At 34.4% G+C, this 17,036-nt stretch overlaps 1 protein-coding gene across 1 annotated transcript; it reads right to left on the bottom strand.

Annotated features, from left to right (window-relative positions):
* Positions 1–255: 255 nt before the first annotated feature.
* Positions 256–3,965, bottom strand: LOC131601890 (auxin response factor 10-like). The gene is made up of 4 exons (XM_058873820.1): positions 2,332–3,965; positions 1,278–2,143; positions 930–995; positions 256–641 (listed from the first exon to the last, which is right to left on the bottom strand). Exons 1-4 carry the CDS (start codon positions 3,430–3,432, stop codon positions 560–562), a joined length of 2,115 nt encoding a protein of 704 aa, XP_058729803.1. The 5' UTR covers positions 3,433–3,965; the 3' UTR covers positions 256–559.
* Positions 3,966–17,036: the final 13,071 nt, after the last annotated feature.

Raw genomic sequence — 17,036 nt, 5'->3', positions numbered from 1 at the left:
TGTGGTCCACTTCAATTATATTCTCTTTTGCCCTTATGCTATCAAAGAATAAGATTGATCTAGTGGTTTTTAAGTTGAGCTAATATGGCGATCCATAGTAGAAATAATGAATACATAGTGTTACTATCACAAGAGAAGTCTATGATGACAATAACATCTTCTCAAAATGGAGAAAACAAATATCGAAAACAAATGAAAATAGAACTAGTGACATGGAAACACGCAGGTAAGTGCACAATAGTAATAAACTACTAATGACAAAATGTGGGGTCCAAATCTTGATTTAACATTTATTACAATAATAGTTGACATTGATATAATGCATCATTACTTCTACACTTAAATAAACACAACAATCCACCTTCTTGATAAGAGAATCTTCTATTTTTGGATACAACATTAACCTCTCTATATAATATTCTCTTCATATTCAGACTTTTCAGAGGTAAGTAATATTATTTATAACTGTCCTTCAATTTCACACATCATAATCAATAACATTAACTCATATGTTTACACCAAATTAAGTAAATAATAATATCTCAAATGATACACCACATTAAGCAATTATGCTTAGAGGACCTGTTTTGTTTGATGCATCCAGTCCATGTTCACCATTTCTAGTTCCTGTAATCCAAGCCCTGCAAAACATTACATATAATCAATTAGTCCCTAAAATATATAAAAGTAATGACTAATTCTTAAGGCATAAGACATGACTTTAACACCGACACCTCTGAAAAAAGACGTGTCCGTGTCTGTGTCAGACATTGACACCGACACTATTTATTTATTTTTTCAAATTATTATTAGTGTCACTGTGTCAGTGCCGTGTTCAGGGTGTCTGTGCGTCATAGTGCTTCATATGACTTAACACATAATCAATTAGAGATGAATAAAACAAGATTGAGCTCATTTTTTTCTCTTACCCTCTAACATTTTTGTTGACTGAATCTGTCAGAATTGTCAATCTTTTTGCTGTCTTCATGAAGTCACTGCAAAAAGAACACAAAAGTCCCCATAAATACATACAGGAATGTTTTTATGATTAGATACATTCAAAGACTATAGTGACACCGACTTTATTCTAGGATCCAAATATCCAAATAGCTCTTAACTTCTGTAGCACCGACACATCTCTTACACATCTCAAAAGAGATGTGTCAGACACCGACACTGACATTACATTCAAATTATTACCAGTGTCAACGTGTCAATATCTGTGTGAATCCGGTGTCTGTGCTTCATAGCTGTTAACTAAAACACAAAAGCAATACCTGAAGGGTTCTTCACCAGTTTGTTTCACAGCACCTGTTGCATCGCGGTAGAACACGCGAGTCAACATCTCAGATTTCTCTAAATCAAACATGTTTGCCAGTTTCTTGTAGAGCTCTTCATAAGAACCAAGAAGTGATAAATCGAGTGTCCTTCCAACATCTTCTGACTCCAAGAAAACCTTGCAGTGACCAATGTCCAGCCCAAGTTGCCAACTGAACTCTGCAGCATCAGAACCTTTTCCTGCTGAAACTGCATCCAGAAACCACTTCTCTTTGTTCTTACTCTCATCTACTACTACATCTTTAGAACAGTTTTTGGAAATTTGTTGCTCAGTGAGTATCGGCTGACCGAAAAGAAAAAACTGATGTTTCTTAACAACAACAACATCATCAGATTGAGATTTCTCCAAACTCTTATCAGACTTTTTCCCTATGGACAACAAGCACGATAAGCTTTCTTTGTTCTTATCATTGTTGATCATGTTGTTTCCGTTTGAAATCCTAGTACGCACGTCAACGTGCTGAACATTTGTCGGAAACAACCCTAACTGAAGTTTATTGTTGCTAAGGTTGAGATCTGAAAGAGATATTCCTCCAAATTGAGCTTGCCTGGCTCCCTGTATACATGCAGGAGCATTATCAGATAAACCGAAGAAAGGACCGTTTGGCCCGAGCTGGTTGCCTGAAAACGTCGGTGACGGAAATTGAACGCCGAGGGGGAAGTCGAGGTTTTGAGGAAACCGCAGCTTCTTCCTCGGTGGAGTGAATGGTGTGAAATGAAGGACCGGTATGTTTGATACCAGTTCGACCAACCACGGACTAACACACTTCACATTTTGTAGTAAATCCGGCTCGTCCCATGTAACCTATAGTAGCGATAACAGAGAAATCGATAAGCAAGAATGTATAATATAACCACAAATGCAAGATATGATCATAAAACTGAACATTGTTGACAAAACAAATACAGATATTCGAAGAAACATACAAATTGAGTCTCTTATGTAAAGATGATTGCAACGCGTTTTCTCCAAATGATAAGAAAATAATATACCTGAAGAAGGCGCCACGGGGAATTAGGCCAGCGAATAGGATCGACAACATGAACAGAAGCAATGGTTCCCATGAACCAACTAATCCTAGACGAGTCTTCGGTTTCAAACGGCATCTTGAACCTCATCCCGGAACACCATTGAATCCTCATAGCAGCTCGAACAGATGAAGCCTTAACACAAAACTCGGGAGTGCTTGCTCTCGGATAGTAAACAACTTCAAATGGTTGGTTATTAGCAGCCAATTTCACAGCTTCCATAACATCTTCATGCCTCACTTTAACTCTTCCACTCACATCACCACCAACACCAACACAACCATTTCTCAATGCCTTATTCTCCTCTTTCAAGAAAAACGAAAACGCCCCAAAAGGCCCAATCCCACAATTAACACTGTTAGAACCCGAACCCGAAGTCCAACCACAAGATGAACCATCAAAACCACTACCAATTCCCTTCTTCGCCCTTCGAATTCCGACACACAATTCACCATTCTCAGACCTCAGAAACACCACAGAATCACCAGCAACAAGCTTCTTCTGGTTCACAAAACTACTCCACCCTGTCGTAAGCAAGTGCCTACGCGGTGTCCCTCGATATATATGCCTAAACTTCCAAAGCTCGCCATGAACATCCTTCGCCACCACCGTCTGAACAGGCGGCTCAGCCGCGTAATCCAGCCGCGGAAAGATCGTCTCAGCGCAATATCTCGGAACAGAAAACCCTCCACCATTGTTTGCATCAGATTGAGTCAAAGTCTTCGCAAAAGAAGCAGGCTTTTCAGAATTCCCCAAACCATCACCACCACCACCACCACCAACACCTTCTTCAATGTAACCAACCTCTGAGTTTCTCAAAGGCAGAAGCTTCATTATAGCAAAAACCTCATCAGTTTCCGGGTCAGCCATAAACTTAACATCAACAACTTTACACAGAATCAGCGAAGGAACCGAAACCCTCAGATCAATGTTTGTGTTAGCATGTTCAGCATGCCCTTGTGGAAAGTAGAAAACTTTGGTATTCACCTGAGGTATCTGAACCATTCCACCAGCACAAGCGTGCCATAACTGTGGATCCAAAAACCCTTTTTCACCTTCCTTCATTGAAACACTTCTTCTTCTTCTTCTTCCACAGACCGAATCTCAACACCCCAACAAAGAAAGACACTAACTTTACTCCTCTTTCTTCCAAATTTAGAAACCCATATCCTTCCCTAAGAAAAAAAACAACGTTTTGAGTAAAGGGTATTCAAAATGTTGAGTTTTTCTTGTGGTTTACTCAAGAGAAAGAAAAAAAGATTGTTTTTTTTATTTATTTTGCAGAATCTAAAACTGGAAACAAGAATCAAAATGGAACCATCCTGATTTTGTTTTGAATTTTTGATGATCTTTCAGATCTCAGCAAAAGAAAAAACTCATTTTTTTTCTCTCTCTATCTGGGTCTCTGTCTCTGTGTTCCAACAGCAACACAGACAGACACTCTCTCCGGAATCTATGAAGAAAACAAACGACCAGACCAAGTTGTCATCATTTTTAATTTTAATGAAAATCAATCTTAATGAAATTTTAGTGAAAATTGAAATGAATAAATAGTGAAATAGAATAAGAATAGATTAGAAAGTAATTTTATTTTTTGTCTTTATAATGATGGTCATATGATGTGATAAAGATAGTAAAGTTGTGTTGTGTCGTGTTAAGATATTATCATCACGAGTCTAACTCTTGACTTAATAATTCAATATATCACGAGTCTTACTGTTGACTTCATTCAACTCAGAGGAAGAAGAATATAAAGGAAAGGAAAGGAACCTGGGAAATGTAAGGTGAAGTTTGAATTAAGAGGTGCTAAGGTCTCTCTTTTGGGATAGGTACCTTTAATTTCATTTATTTTTCTTTAAGATGGGTGTTAATGGGAGTAAAGAGGATATTTTGTCTCTTGAAAAGAAATATTCTTTTACTCTAGTAAAAATTGTGATGTGTAGATTATGCAAGATTTTTAAGAAAATGATTTATTTGTTTAGATTTTAATAATGGGATTAATATTATTTATTAAAATATTGTTTTTTATGTACATACTAAAGTAGTTAAGTAAAGAGAAATTTAAAAATAAGAATATATTAATTGTAAATAATAACAATAATAATAATAATAATAATAAAAGAATATATTAATTAAAATAATTAAAAATATTCTCAGGAAGTTTTAGCTTTTTCTAGTCTTGGTCCGACATAAAAAAAAATGGTATCTGCAAACACTCTGATGCTCAATTCAGCGACTATCAAAAAAAAATCTTGGTTTTAAAAAGATTGTACCTTGATTGACATATTTATATAGTCAAATTCTAATTTTTTTGGAACATATAACATTTTTGTGAAGAATGGTTGTCCAAAGAGACAAATATCGAAATATTATTTAATATGTCATCTAACAGTTATTCTTTAATCATTTGTCTAGATAAAGTGTTTTCTTAAGACTGTTAGAACAAGATTTGTTCTGATCAATATTCTATGTTTTGATGATAACGTTATATATGAATTTTGTATAAGACAATATGGTACTCTAATCCTTTGCATTTTCTATTTCAGGAAATATATAAAGAGTATGCATAATTCAGCGCTCAGAAGCACTGACTCAGAAGGTTCTGGATGGCTACATCAGAACATGCTCTGGCAAGACATCAGAAGATGGTCAAGCAGAATCAGAACATGGACTATGAAGCATCAGAAGAATATGAAGTCAGAAGCAGAAGCACTGAAGTTCTGAATGGTATCACACTCAAGCTCTTCAAAGTCAGAAGACAAGAAGATGCTCTGCACCAAGCTGATTGACTCTGATATTCAAACGTTGTATCTACAAATCTGAGTTCAGAAGCAAGTACAAGATGACAGGCTATTAAGTCTAATCTCTGACTGACTAAAGGAACCTTAGAAGCTACAAAAGGCAAAGTCAGTAAAAGCATGAAAAGCATGGCTCGAGGTAGTTGACAAAAGTGTGAAACATTAAATGCAAAGCTGTACTATTCACGCAAAGCATTAAATGCAACCCAACGGTCATCTTCTCAACGCCTATATATATAGAAGTTCTGATCAGAAGCAGCTAGTGAACTCTTGCGAAAAATACCAAAACGCTGTCAAATTCAAAGCTCACGAACTTCATCTTCAACCTCACAAACTCTTGTAATATTTAGTGAGTGTTAAGCTTAGAACTTAAGAGAAATATCACTGTTGTGATTATAGCTTTATAAGAAGCAATTCATACTCTTGTAAACATTATTTTACATTGATTGTAAAAGGTTCCTAGAGTGATCAGTGTGATCAGTAGACTCTAGAAGACTTAGAAGTTGTCTAAGTGGTGAATTCCTAGAGTGATCAAGTTGTGATCTGTATACTCTAGAAGACTTAGAAGTTTTCTAAGTGGATAACCATTGTAATCAGTTGGATTAGTGGATTAAATCCTCAGTTGAGGTAAATCACTCTAAGGGGGTGGACTGGAGTAGTTTCGTTAACAACGAACCAAGATAAAAATAATTGTGTTCATTGTTTCTATCTTACAAGTTTTTAAAGTCACTTATTCAAACCTCCCTTTCTAAGTGTTTTTCTATCCTTCAAAGACATGTTCATGCTTGTTGCTTAGGTCCACGAATCTTCTTAGGAGGCGTAGCTAGACATATGATGTTTTTGTTTGCCTAACGTCAATGTTATAATCTTGTTCTTCATTGAATGATATCCACTCTTTGAAGAATTAAATGGATTTGGTTTATGTGTTATGGGACAGTTACCTTATCGAGTTGATGAGCTAGCCCTTGACCCATATAGTAACACTTTCCCCTCAAGCTAGGTTTGATGTAGCTAGGATGTGGCTTGTGATATGTGGGCATGCATGTCTCTGTTTCCTCGGTCCTCAGAAATTTTGATGTTTCTCTAGTCTCAACCTATTTGGTTGAGTTTGACTTTAATTATCCTTATTTATAAAGGCTCACTAGGATCATTTATTTTTTGTCACCCTTTTTATCTTTATTGTAAGATGACAATTTTCTTGATTGGTCTAGCATGGTCGTGGTTTGGGAATCATGAATTTACTTTTGTCTTCGTGTCATCCTTCAAGGTTGCAAGGTGTCAGCTTGTGCTAACATGTTGTGAGAAGACCTTCATGTTAGTTAGAGATATTTTTAGTTTTTCCATTCTTGACTCTTGGTGTCTTTCTGATGCAATGTGCCCCTTTAGGGTTGCCTCTAGAGTTTCTAGGTAAATGACACAATTAATGACACATTTCCCTACTTCAAAGTGTGATAATTTTGGCATGGGCATATAGAGTTGCAATGATTTACTTGCTACATGTGTCTTCTTGTGATTGATCTTTGGTTTTGGAGTTCTTCTATAATCAGGATTTTCTTTATTCATTTGAGCTTTTCTATTGCCCTAGTATTTTTTACTGTGTGGGGTTTGATTTTCTTGGTGTTTCTTCTCCTTTGCATATCTACATTAGATTTCTATGAATCATCTACCTATGGTATTCCAATGTTAACATTCTTGGTGAGTTCCTCCACTATTTCTCTTTTCTATGTTTTAGATTTTTTTGATTTTTATGCATTTGTTTCCCGCGATTTTGACCCTCTTTTAATGATGTTGATTTTTTTCCTTAAGTGTTTAATTTTTGCTTATGGTGGGTTAACCTCTGCATACGGTGCACTATTGTGCACCATCAGGTGATTTCACTTCCTTTTTTTTTTGGAAGGAATTGACTATTTTCTATTTTTTAGATGTATTTTAATGTTGTGTAAGGGGAAGCTTAGATAATGCAACCCCTTTGAGAAGGTATCTACGGGTGACCCTCTGTTGTATCTTCCTGGTAGAGTCAATGTCCTTGCGGAGTTGGAATTTTCGGAAGGTTGCGTCAATCAAATACATATATATATATATATATATATATATATATATATATATATATATATATATATATATAGGTTGTGAGTCTATTTACTCTTTTGACCTAACGATATGTGGTGCTTTGACGCTCAGGAAAACTTTTTGTGTTTTTATTAAAGTAAAACATTATGCTTCAGTATTCTGCATCATATTCCATGTCAAATGGGAGTTCTCTGGGCATATGAACAACTTGGTTATTTTTGTGTCGTATTTCCCTATCTTTAAGCTCTTACCGCACCTTATCTTCTCATTAGTCAATGTGCATCTCTGCTAAGTATTGTAAATCGTGCTTCAACCAAATTTGGTCAAATAACTATTTCGTGGAGAGCGTTGATGAGTTAAGTTTTGTCCCTGAAAAGTAGAGACACATGGATGTCGATTCTTATCAGGAGATAAAGAGATACATTGATTCTTTAAGTGGGTGAATCTCGCAAAGCCTCATAGATTCCTTGGATATATTAAACATGCTAAGTTCGAGATGTTCTTTTCTACCAAGAACCATCTTGAATCTATTATTTTTTATGACGAAGGTGACTCTCAAATTCTTCCTTATTTTTCTACTCCTCTTTCATCATATTCTTCCATGATCAATCAAGTAGTTCCGAAAGTTGATGTCAATTGTCAATTAAGTGGTTCACTTGGGCACCAATGTGTGCTTACGGAGTGCATTCCTAATAAATCAAAGCTAATGGATTTAACTTTGCATTCCTTTGCGCCAAATGTTTCCTAATATTTAAGGGAGGAAAAACTTCCCGACAAGTTGAAACAGAAAAAGTTGGAACCTTAGAGAGATACTAAGGCTCTGTTTGGTAAGACATATTTTCGAGCTTATAGCTTATGTCTTATGTCTTATAAGCTCATATGATAATTTAGACCCGTTTGGTAACGGTCTTTTCATCACGAGCTTATAGCTTATTTTACTAGCTTATAGCTTATTTTCCAGACACTATTTTAAATAGCGTTTTAGCTTATGTCTTATAGCTTATTACTTTTTCTTCCTTTTTTATCCTTATTATTTCAATTAAAATTCATTTTTAACCCTTATAATTTATTTTAATTTAAAATAAAATAATTATATATTAAATATCATTTATGTCATTTTACATTTATAAGTTAATTAAACCGCTAATTTTACCAAACACTTCAATGAGCTTATAAGCTATCAGTCTCAACCATCCACTATAAGCTATAAGTCATCAGTCATCAGCCATCAGTCATAAGCTATAAGCTATCAGCTAGCTTATTAGTCAACCGCTATTTTTACCAAACAGACCCTAAGGGTATCTTGCAAGCTCAAGGTAGGTTGGAAGAATCTCATAGGAGATTGAAACAATGGGATCTATAGATCTTTTATTCCATATCAAACTTTATAACCAAATATGGGGATTCATTGAGCGTCAATAAGGTATCTTAGAGATCAAGTCCAATTTTTGGACGAAGGTATAAATAGGGTTGAGACCCTCGTATCCATTACTGGTGAACATAAGAAAATATTAGGGAGCTCAAATATTGAATTTAACAAACATGGTTTCTTGACTTACATATGAAAATTCACTTTTGAATAATCATTTAGGCCAATTCCTATTTGTAGAGAATGAAAGTAGGGTTTCCCGACTAGTTTCAGAGAACATGGAGCTGAAAAGGCTTCATCAAGAGACTCACCTTCGAGATGACAAAAAAAGTTTATGAATTGAGTTTCGAGGTGCTTCATATGGTTTAGGCGTGCTCTTAGTTCTAGGCGGAAATTATTATTGTTGGTGTTGAGAGCTTCGAAAATGTCATTGCCATATTTGGGTGTTGAACCCTAGAATAGCTATGGAGACCGGGGTTCTAAATTCTTGTAAAGTCATGGTAGAGGGTATGGTTTAATGAGTGTTCTTTTAAATTTTCCTTAAAGGTCTATTTTGATATATTTCTTTCTATAACTTGAGTATTATTTTATGGATATGATTATGGTTTACCTTACTCATCTGAAAGCTTTACTTTTATGAATAATTATGATCTCTTATCTTAACACCCCCTTTTTCTTGGCGGGGGGATGTATTTCCCAATTGAAATCATCATGATGGAAATCGTTTAATGTTTCTTGTAATGTAGGCATTCCTCAATGAGGATTTTATCGTCCATAGGATTACCTTTGATGACCCTTTAATCCAGTGTCGACCTTGGTTGAAGGGCTGACTACTTCTTGATGACTATTCTTTTTCCATGTGGAAAATCAAGGACTGGGGCTCCTCTGCCATTATAGGCGGCTTTATTTTCCCTTTCTACAGTTGGAAGTCAGGTTCTTCATTAATTATTGCCTTTGTATAGTCATTTTTAATTTCTTTTGAGGAGTGAGGTCCTTCTTCCATCATAGATGGGTTTCGTTTACTTTTTCTCAATTTGGAGTGAAATTGTTTGCTTGACATTGCCTTTATAAGAGCTTAAGTTTAAATTCGAGGTTTTTCTTGAGAACGTTGTGGATATCTAGGGAAATTTTATCATCATCTGTGAGAAAGGAAATATGTTAATTTTGATTAAAATTTGACAGAGAAAGCCATCCATAAGTAAAAACTAAATGTGATAAAACATAAATGACGCTAATCCGCAGGCATTTCATTCTCTAGCTATGGATGTCGCCTTACTTCTTATATTTAGACCTCATTGGTCTTATCTCGGTCGTTTGATCCTATAGTGTTAATTTTGATAATGTCTAATACATTTGTCAGGTTGACTATGGGTTGCAGATATTCCTTTGCTTTTTCTTTCCCTTTAATGAGTAGGGGCTCATCCCCCATACTTTTTAACTTTTTCTCTTTTGGTTCCTCATTGTCCTTAAGGACCAACAATTATTTTCCTTTGTTGTTGGCCTTTTCAAACTCACCAAAAGTCTTTATGTACTTAAGCAAGCACCTAAAGATTTGTATGAAAGATTAACTACATTCTTAATCAAACATTGTTCTTCAAGAGGAAAGAATGACACTACAATCTTCAAAAAAGTTAGCAAATGTGATTTATTAATTTTTTAAGTGTATGTTGATGACACCATCTTTTGATCTATAAATGAAAAAAGTGAGGAATTTTGAAATCTCATACAAAATGAATTTGAGATAACATGATGCGAGAGCTTTATTTTTTTATTACTTGTAAATCAAGCAACAAGAGGTAAATTCTACAGGTTCCAGATATTATGACATCGCTTCACAATCAGACTCCCGACACATATGAATTTCTGGAGGAAGACTCTAATTTGATTTCCACTTATGTTATTCAAGGATCAATTTTTTAACGCAGTCCTCCTCTCAAAATTAATAGGCGTCCAAAACTTTCCCACTCTTAACCTTGACTTCTTGGTAATTTCATCTGTATCAGATCCAATGGATGCTCCAAAGTTACTTCAACTCTCATATTTAGGTTATCGAAATATACCATCATATCTTCACCTTGTAGAAATGTCATGAGAGTCGCATATTCCTCACAATTTGTAGATCTTGATTGCACTAGGTCTTTCATAATCGAGCATAGTCTGTGGACTATCAATGTACCATTATCCCTTTATAATGTCTCAGATGTGTAACCGAGTTTATATCCGAGACCACTTATCTCAATATGCCCATCTTTTACATGCATCTTATCTCGTCACCCATGTTGTGAAGTCATCTCTCCCTAGTATTTCCCACTTAGGAATGTTGTCACCTATCCCTACCATACTCATAAAAAATAAGTTACGATATTTTTATTACTTTGACAGTGATTGTTGCATTGCCATTAATACCTTTTGAGCCTTGTTCTAGATTAAAACTTCCTCAAGTCGCAATTCCTCCATGAATATAAGGTAACACCTCCTAAGAGCGTGAGATGAAAATTATGGTAATTGATTAGCACAATGTCTCCTAAAAACCTTGTAACTCCAACTCTTTATGGGGAATTATGGTTGTCTTATATGACTTGTAGAGAATCTCTACTCTATGGATGGGTTAATTGATCACTCCATCTATCTTTTTAAAGTCTCTCTTATTTTACAAAACACCTAAAAACCTTTTAAACTCGTACTTAATTGATTAAGGATTTGTTTAATAAAATATAAGTGATTTTTATACTTGTTAATCGATGATTAAATTAGGGTTATTTAATTAACTCATTTGTAACACCTCTGATCGATTAAAGAAGCATTTAATCAATTAATGACAACATAATTAAAAAAATTCTATATTTGGTTTGTCTAATCGATTACTAGTTAGAGTTAATCAATTAGAACATTAAAATGCCCATGGGTTTCCTTTTTGAGCCAAATCTTTTCCTATATAAAGAGGGTTTCTCCTTATTTGACACTAGAATTCGAATATGAAAGATTTCTTTCTCACTTTGTACTCACTTCTTATACATTAGTGTCGAGAGAATGAAAAACACTCGTGAGAATTTTGTTGTGCGGATGCTTTTCTAATATTGTATTTTACTCGATAGGCATTTTCTTTCTTATAATATCATTGTAAGAACTGTTGTGTGGTTCTTGAGCTTAACTTGTTAAAAGCTCTATTTGGTTCTTGAGATTAGCATGTAAAATCTTTGTTGGGTTCTTGATATTATCTTGTAACATCTCTATTTGGCTATTGAGTTTAGCCTATGAAAAACTTTGTTTGGTTCCTAATCTTAGCATGGTAAAAACTATGTTTGATATGTAAGATTAGTCTGATCAAATCTCTCTTTGCTTTGAAGATTAACCTGTGTAAAATCTCTTGTTTTATTGTAAAAAAGTTTATGGATATATCTTATGAAAATATCTAAATCATTTTAGTGGAAACTCTCAAGAATAAACTCTTGAGAAAAGGAGTAGCCCAAATCGTTAGGTTGAACCTGTATAAATATCTAGTTTATGTTCTATATCATTTACCTATCTATTTTCCATTGCTTTATTTTTCTTATGTTGTATTTCCTTCTCTTCATCTCTCTAATATTTTTCTAATTACTTCTTCCGCTACTTAATCCCTATTTTCTTAATAAAATCAACGTAAGCATTTTTAAAAATCAATGTTTTTATAATTTGACTTCTGTTTTAACCATCACAATTCACCCCCTCTTGTATTTAGAGTCACTTGGTCAACAATAAAAGGCCTTTGTTACTAAGGAAAATACACAATATCATGCTCAAGGGCTAACTAACTAAAACTTAGACACTCAAGTGAGATAAATTGCCACTGAGTTTAGCTCAAGAACCAATGGTGCTCTATCTAGCACCAATGAAACTCTTCCTTTACTTATGGTACTAAAAACAAGAAAACACGAAGGTCGTTTCTTTGAGAAGTGGTAAGGAGTATGAGGGCTATGTAGAAAAGATGTTGAAGATGAAGTGGTTCTTGAAACATAGTCAGAGGAAGCCACTCCTAAAGAAGAGCCAATACCCCATAATATTGTCACAGATAATTTAGAAATACAGAGTTCAAAATCCCAAAAAGAGAATTCACTAGTCATGTCACCTAGAACTTCATAAGTGTCTTATGATACATCTAGAGCTAGATCATTTAATAAGTTTGTTCAAGAGAGACTTCTTCCTCCATTTCCTTACAGAATTAGAAAAGTTAGGGACAATCAACAATTCAGAAAATTCATGGAGGACATGGGGCTATTGTACATCAACATACCCTTGATTGAATCCATACAACAAATGCCAAATTACTCCAAAACTATGAAATATGTCTTTAAAATGATAAAAATAGTTGTATGATTTGAGATAAGTGCGTTGACACAAGAATGTAGTCAAATGGTGCAAGGAAGGTTTCCCCTAAAACTAAAGGAACCAGGGATCTTTACTATCCCTTACACTATATGGGATACATATTGTGAAAGATACTTATGTGACTTATGTGCAAATACCAACATAATTTTATTTTCTATATTCAATCATTCGGGCATTGGAGTTGCAAGACCCACCCCATCACTCTACAACTAGCTTATTGAAGCTTTGTTATCCTCAAGGTAAGATTAAAGATGTGCTAGTAAGAGTTGAAAAAAAATCGTATTTTTTGTTTATTTCATATTAATGGACTTTAACGAGGATGAAGCAACATTAATTTTACTAGGAATACCATTCCACACAACTGGTAGAACTCTCATTAATGTTGAGAAAGAAGAGCTTATAATGAGAGTTAATAGTCAACAAGTAATGTTTAAATAGCCTAATATGCTAAAGTATCTTTAAGAATATATTGATAAATTTTCATTGAATACAAGTTGGGATTCTTTAGTTCACAAGAAATTTGCTCAAGATAATGATGAGTTGAAGAAATAACTATATATTTTAGAAGACGACGAACTAAAGGAAGAAGGAATCGTAAGTGAACCCCACCCAATCTATCTAATGCAAGTCGGGTAAAAAAGTTAACATTGGATATAAATGTTGACATGATAAGAGAAAATGTACCATATGTGGTGAATCCTCTAGATTTAGATTTAAAGCAATTCCTTTCCCACTTTTAGTATATTTATATGGAGGCAGGACATAAGAAACCTATTATCATTGTCCCTCACCTAACATCAACACGTGAGAAACTTTTCCTATCACTTTTGAAGAGGTGGAGAAAGGCCATAGATTAGAAAATGAGTGGCATAAAGGGAATCAATATCATTATATGTATGCATTGTATATTGTTGGAAGACATTGTTAAAAATAGAATAAAAAGCTCAAAGAGAATGAATCTTATCACGAAAGAAATAGTGAAGAAGGAAATCATAAACTGGATGGATGTTAGGATCATATATCCCATGTCTGATAGAGTTTAGGTTAGTCATATGCAGTGTGTTATGAAGAAGGATGACATAACAATGGTCACCAATGAGAAAATTGAGTTTATTCCAACCAGAGTTGTGAAAGGGTGGAGGATATGCATGAATTACACAAAATTGAATAATTTGTCATAAGGAAGGGTCATTTCCCACACTCTTCATTGGTCAAATGTTGAACATGTTGGTGGGGTAAGAGTATTATTATTTTAGTAACGACTATTAGGGATACAATCAAATTTCTATTGTACCTAATTATGAAGAGAATACTATGTTTACATGCCCTAATGACACATTTTCCTTCATATATGTGTCGTTTGGGCTATACAAAGAACCTGTAAATTTGATGACACTATTTTCATATCATATAGAGTTATTAATGGACATATTCGTAGATGACTTCTCTACTTTTGGGGAGTCATTTAAAAAATACTTGGATATCCTAGAATTAGTACTGATAGGGTATATGATGAGAAATTTGGTTTTAAATTGGGAAAAGTGTCACTTCATGGTAAAAGAAGGGATTATATTAGGGAATTGTATTTCTAAGAAGGGGTTGGATGTAGATAAATCCAAAGTGAAAGTAATTGAGAAAATACCATCCCAACAAATGTCAAGGGTGTCAAAAAAATTGGTAATGTTGTATTCTATCAGAGGTTCATAATTTTTTTCAAAAGTAACTAAACCTTTATGTCAATTTTCGCAGAATGAAATGACATGACATGACATATCACACCATTGAAGAATGTCTAAATGTGTTTCAAACTCTCAAGAGGACCGTAATTTCTACTTTTATAATTATTGCATGTGATTGGTCTAAACCTTTTTAGTTGAATGAGATTCAAGTGACTTTGAAATAGGGGTTGTGTTAGGTCAAATACGTAAAAAAGTGTTCCCATCCATTTTCTATGCGCGCAAGACTTTGATTGAGGCCTAAGTGAATTATTCCACTACTCAAAAGGAATTGTTAGTAATAGTTTTTCGTATTTGAAAAATCCTGGTCCTATTTGGTGGGTACCAAAGTGGTGGTATATATTGATTACTTAGAAGTTAAGTATTGGATAGATGAAAAGTATGCAAAACATATATTGGAAGTCATTCTTTAAGTTTTACCAATTAACTCGCTCAAGGTAACAACAAGTTTATCACATGATTAGTTAGAGAATACCTTACATTCATCATCATTATCATTTTATGTGTCGTCAATTTGTTTTCTAGAGCGTGTTGAGTTTAATATAGTAACATTTGCGTATGATTCTGTCATACCCCAAAATTTGCCCATCATTTTTTTACTGTTAAGCTCATTCAAGTATCAAAGGCTCAAGGTTGGACTAAGTGCACACTCTCCTAATCAAAGGCCTTCAAATTAGGATTTTGGAGCTCTTAAGGAAGATGAATGAATCAAGGTCTCAAGCAGGATTCATATGACCTCTTATGATTCAAATTAACCCCATGACAAGTTTTAAGCCTCAGTTCCCAAGATTGCTCAGTCAAAAACTCAGAAAGTCAACAGTCGACTAGTTTGACCTAAAAGTCAACTGTGGTCAAAATACATTCAAAACTCCTGATTTTTGGTCAACATCAATACTTTGAAGTAACATTCATCATTTGATCAAGGGTTGATCATGATTCATCAAGAAAATCTCCCAAGTTGACAAAATTCAAAGGTTTCTAAATTAGGGTTTTAGGAGAAAAGTCAACCTAACTTTGACTGATCATATCTCCCACACACTTTATCATAAATTCCCCAACCAAAGCTCATTGTCAAGGATATTTAATTCTCTACAACTTTGATGTTGGGTCCAAGATCCAGAAATGCTTCAGCCTAAGAGATATGAGTCAAAACATTACAAGTCCCTCTAGAAGCTCGCAAAAAGCATTTTTTTGTCAGAAGACATATCTTCAAGATAAAATCCTTAAATGCAAAAAAGGTTCCAAAGTGGCTTGTAGAGGACATCTTGGGATTTCCAAAAGTCCTAGAACACTTCTATACAGTAAAAATTGAGATAGTTATGGCTTGTTGAAGTTGACCAATTTTGAAGAAAGTGCATAAAGTGAATATCAAGCAAGATTGAATTTCTTCCAAATGGGCCTATCTTTTTATGTTTGGAACTTGTTTCTAACATGGTCCACGACCCCTAAGCCCATCCATGATCTATTCTTTTATTGATTTCATTTATTTTTTATTTTTTATTCATTAAAAGTCAAATTTAATTAAATAAATAATGGGAAATATAGGAGATATGCATGATCTTATTTTTTCAATCAATCTTGAGTGTATATATAGAGGTAAACATAAGGAATTTTGTTTGCTCTTGGTTGGGAAAGATTTATTGAAAAAATATAAATTTTTCATTTAATTTTGAATCAAATCTCCAATCTTTCAATCACTTGGATTTGGATCAAGTTTGCTACCCTAATCCCCTCTATTATATATACCTAACATATGCAAACCCTAGGGGACAGATTTAGCAGCCAAGCAAATAGGGTTCTCCATTCAAAATATTCAAGAAAGCTTGCACAATAAAAATGCAAATTCCAGCCATCCACTATCAGTCTTGAGCCTTCATTCGTCTTCAGGAGGTTCCAGGAGCACGTCCATACCATTCTTGAAGCTTCACGCACATCCAAACGTCCCACCCAAACATAATCGGTTTGCTTTATATTTCAAGTTTTGAATCTTTAAATGCATACAACATGAATGATTTATATACATATATTTACGATCAAGGTGATGTTTAGGTTCTATTTGCGCCATTGTTTGTGAGTTTTGACGCAAGAACAAGCACTTGCCATGGTTAGGGCAAGACAAATCGTGGCATTCGTTCTTGCATTTACATGAGTTATCAATCAAAACTGAGGCCACCATTGAACTCGTGGCCATCGATTTAGTGGGACAGGGTATCTTTTGTTCTTGTTTAATGCGTTTATATGAAGTTTCAATTTTCAGGGAAGTCACTACGAAATTCGTAGCAAGCTTGCAGCTGGAGTTGAAGCTAAACCGTAGAAAATACGGTGTCCTAA

Source organism: Vicia villosa, linkage group LG5, assembly GCF_029867415.1.
Source record: "Vicia villosa cultivar HV-30 ecotype Madison, WI linkage group LG5, Vvil1.0, whole genome shotgun sequence".
NCBI classification, from domain to species: Eukaryota; Viridiplantae; Streptophyta; class Magnoliopsida; order Fabales; family Fabaceae; genus Vicia; species Vicia villosa.
Note: the sequence above shows the minus strand (reverse complement) of the source record. Positions and strands in the feature narration are given on the sequence as shown.

Excerpts from the sequence above, each read along its gene's own strand:
- LOC131601890 (XM_058873820.1), bottom strand. The coding sequence starts at position 3,432 with ATGAAGGAAGGTGAAAAAGGGTTTTTGGATCCACAGTTATGGCACGCT. Across the intron at positions 996-1,277 it reads ACTGGTGAAGAACCCTTCAG|TGACTTCATGAAGACAGCAA; the intron begins GTATTGCTTTTG and ends TTCTTTTTGCAG. Across the intron at positions 642-929 it reads GTCAACAAAAATGTTAGAGG|GGCTTGGATTACAGGAACTA; the intron begins GTAAGAGAAAAA and ends AATGTTTTGCAG.